This window comes from Myripristis murdjan, chromosome 24 (assembly GCF_902150065.1).
Source record: "Myripristis murdjan chromosome 24, fMyrMur1.1, whole genome shotgun sequence".
Classification (NCBI taxonomy): domain Eukaryota; kingdom Metazoa; phylum Chordata; class Actinopteri; order Holocentriformes; family Holocentridae; genus Myripristis; species Myripristis murdjan.
In genome coordinates, this window is record NC_044003.1 from 15,201,430 (window position 1) to 15,204,555 (window position 3,126).

General features: G+C 37.7%; 1 protein-coding gene across 1 annotated transcript in view; it reads left to right on the forward strand.

The window, feature by feature from the left end:
* syne2a (spectrin repeat containing, nuclear envelope 2a) overlaps positions 1-1,788 on the forward strand; it is a 100,961-nt gene extending 99,173 nt beyond the window's left edge. Inside the window, exon 111 of the mRNA XM_030047854.1 lies at positions 919-1,788. Coding sequence (XP_029903714.1) covers positions 919-1,126 — 208 coding nt within the window. The 3' untranslated portion in view covers positions 1,127-1,788. The remainder of the gene's footprint in view (positions 1-918) is intronic.
* Positions 1,789-3,126: the final 1,338 nt, after the last annotated feature.

Consider the following 3,126-nt stretch of genomic DNA (forward strand, 5'->3'; position numbering starts at 1 on the left):
TGTAGGAAGTGAAAGTGGTGTAGACAGCTAAAAAATCAATGCCCGGTGGATGAATACATGGTTGCTTCAAAGAAATAGTTCCAGAAATAAACCTGGCTATATCAGCTATATTGAGTTAATAACATTGAATTTTTACAAGAATAAATATACAGCTCAAGTAACTAATGCAATGAAAAAACTACGGAAAACTACGGATCTACAGGGACCCCCAGGATGGCTTTAGTGTATACTCTCATAACTTAAAATGACCATGCCAGTGATTTTGAATGTTTGACCCATTTACTACAATTTACCCACATTTTACATTACAGCAAACCATTTTACAAGTCATACAGGGGAACTAAAGATTTCACTACATAAAATCAAAACCCTTTATTATCAAACTTGGATTTTTGGCTGAAACACCAGTTTTATGATGTTCTGCTTTTGTGACTAACAATACTGTCGCCATTTATAAACCACAGAACTGATAGTTGGCTGTGTAAAGCAAACTTTTACCCGGGGACTATTTTCCAGTAGGGAGACTGTCTCACTCCACCCAATTTCAAGTCCTCATAACACAACAGTGCCTCTGCTTTTAGGAAAACGAAGGTAGATGACTTTATCAATAATGAATAAAATGGAAGTCTGGTGTGAAGAAAGTTTGAAGTCTCAGAAAGTTAATTTACGTATCGTAGTGGAATGAGGAGAAACCAATGGCTGGATAGAAAAGTTGGAAAAAATATATCAGAGTTGTGAAATACGACTGCTTGCTTTGGGAAAATATTAGCAGAAATTAGAGGTTTACATACATTTTGTTGACATGAGGCTACAAACACAAAATCCCTGGAGTGGTCCTTTAACAAGTAAGTTTCCCCGTTGTCCAGCTTCCTGAGATCTTAGTGGATTCCTCTAACTTCTTTCTTTGATGGCCTGCAGGGAGAACAGGGAGCCATCCCCGCCCCGCTCCTTTTTCTACAGGGTCCTCCGTGCTGCCTTCCCTCTTCACCTCCTGCTGCTCCTCCTCCTTCTGCTCCCCTGCTTGATCCCCATGTCAGAGAGCGACCCCAGCTGCACCGTGACCAACAACTTCGCTCGATCCTTCTACCCCATGTTACGCTATACCAACGGCCCACCGCCCACCTGACCTTACGCACTTGAAAAAACATTTGCATATTTATAATGCACACAACGAAACACATACATATTTCCCCCAACTAATACACATGCTATTGACATACAGGAAAAATCAGATAATATCAATTTTCTTTTGTCCAGAGCTCCTCTATCCATTGTCTGCAAAAAAAAAAAAAAAATTATTACTGTGCAAAATTTAATTCAGTGTCTATTTTCAAAGATTTCTTTTTTGCCACAGTCCTAATCATGTTTGTTTTCAAGATAAATGTATCATTGACATTTCATTTTCTCAAGCACAAGCCAGAAGTGCACATTTGAACTATTTTTTATATCAAAATCAGTTTGAAAAAGTGTATTTTTCACAATATTAGCCGGAGGTTAATGCCAGCCAACATGCTGCTTGTAATAAGATGGAAGCCCTGAAAGGATACAAGTATAAAGAAACGGTAGTTTTATACACAAACCTGTACATGTATATTTTGTAAGACACACTGTGTCATGAGTAGATCATGAACAAACATTTCCATGTTTCCCAGTGCACTGTTGACAAAACACTTTAGTTTTTAGGAAGATGGGTTTTATGTACAAAATGTAATATTATAATGCTTATTTATAAAAATCAAACAGTGTATTTATGTCCCTTATTTTCTGGCAATAAACACTGTTTGTCTTACTGAATTTTCTGAAGATGTTTTTTTCTTTCTGTCTCAAGTCACGATGAACACATGAACTTAAGCCTACTTTAGCCTAAATATGTCTGTGATTTCAACTCTACTCTGACAGGAAGTTGTTAAATATGCTAAATGAAAAGAACATTATAGGAACACCAAATCCCAACCAAACAGCTAATCTAATCTAATCTAATCACTATTTCAGGTAATCAAAGCAGCCCATGTAACTGAGCTGTACTTAAAGAGCTCAGGAAAACACTACATGCAATATGTTAGGAAAAAGTGCTTAACTTAATGTATTGAGGGGGAAAAAATTGAGCAGCTGAAACAACAAATCATCATTTATCCCTCACGTTGTCCTCCTGTGGGAGTGATGGTGATGGTCCGACCGGCGGACAACAGGAAGCTTATAGAGCATAGAGTTTAAATTATCACCCAAATTCTCTGTTACATCTTTTTATCCAACTTCATTCCAACTCAATACCACAGGTTTTACACCTCTTTACACACGTGTTTGTGTGTTTGTGTGTGTGTGTGTGTGTGTGTGTGTGTGTGTGTGTGTGTGTGTTCACCGCCTGCACTAGTGTAACCTATTACACCACCTTGGGACAGGACAGACCATGTACTCTTCAAATTTTTTATAAAAACACACACATTCAATTCAGTTTTTGGGAATATCGTAGTATGGGATCATCCATATTATTTTGAGGCAATTTGATGAATGAAAACCCACATTTCTGATAATTATGTTTGAAAACTAACCCAAGGCCAACATGAGGAAACAAAAACACTGTTGACAGCATGACTTTCATTACGTCATGCATGTTTCTGTCTAGTTTTTTTTTTTTTGGTTTGGTTTATATATTTATTTATTTAGGTCAATTATCACTCTGTATTTTAATCATCAAAGAATGTAGGATGGCACACTTATCTTAAAAAAAATAGACATTTAGACTGTAACTATTTGTGTTGGTGTATCTGCTGATGTGCCTCCTGACTCCACAGACTATAGAAACTCTTACAGTGAGGACAGCAGTGAAGACAATGCACTCACAATAGCCTTTTTTAAAAGAATATTTTACAGCATTCATGCTTTATTTGGTGTTTTAAACCAGACGGTGAGAGCAAGGGCAGATAGAAACTGTATACGAATTGATGAACAAAAGCACTGGAACTGGAGAGCAGCAGAGCCCACAGAGCGACCAGAATGATAACTCGCCTTGCTTGAAACCTGAAGAGCAGACGGGAGATTGCTCTCGCTGTGATCCATGATGGAGAGCAAACCGACTGAGATAATGTTTACAGTAACACAGCTTGACACAATGACACCCAACAATCC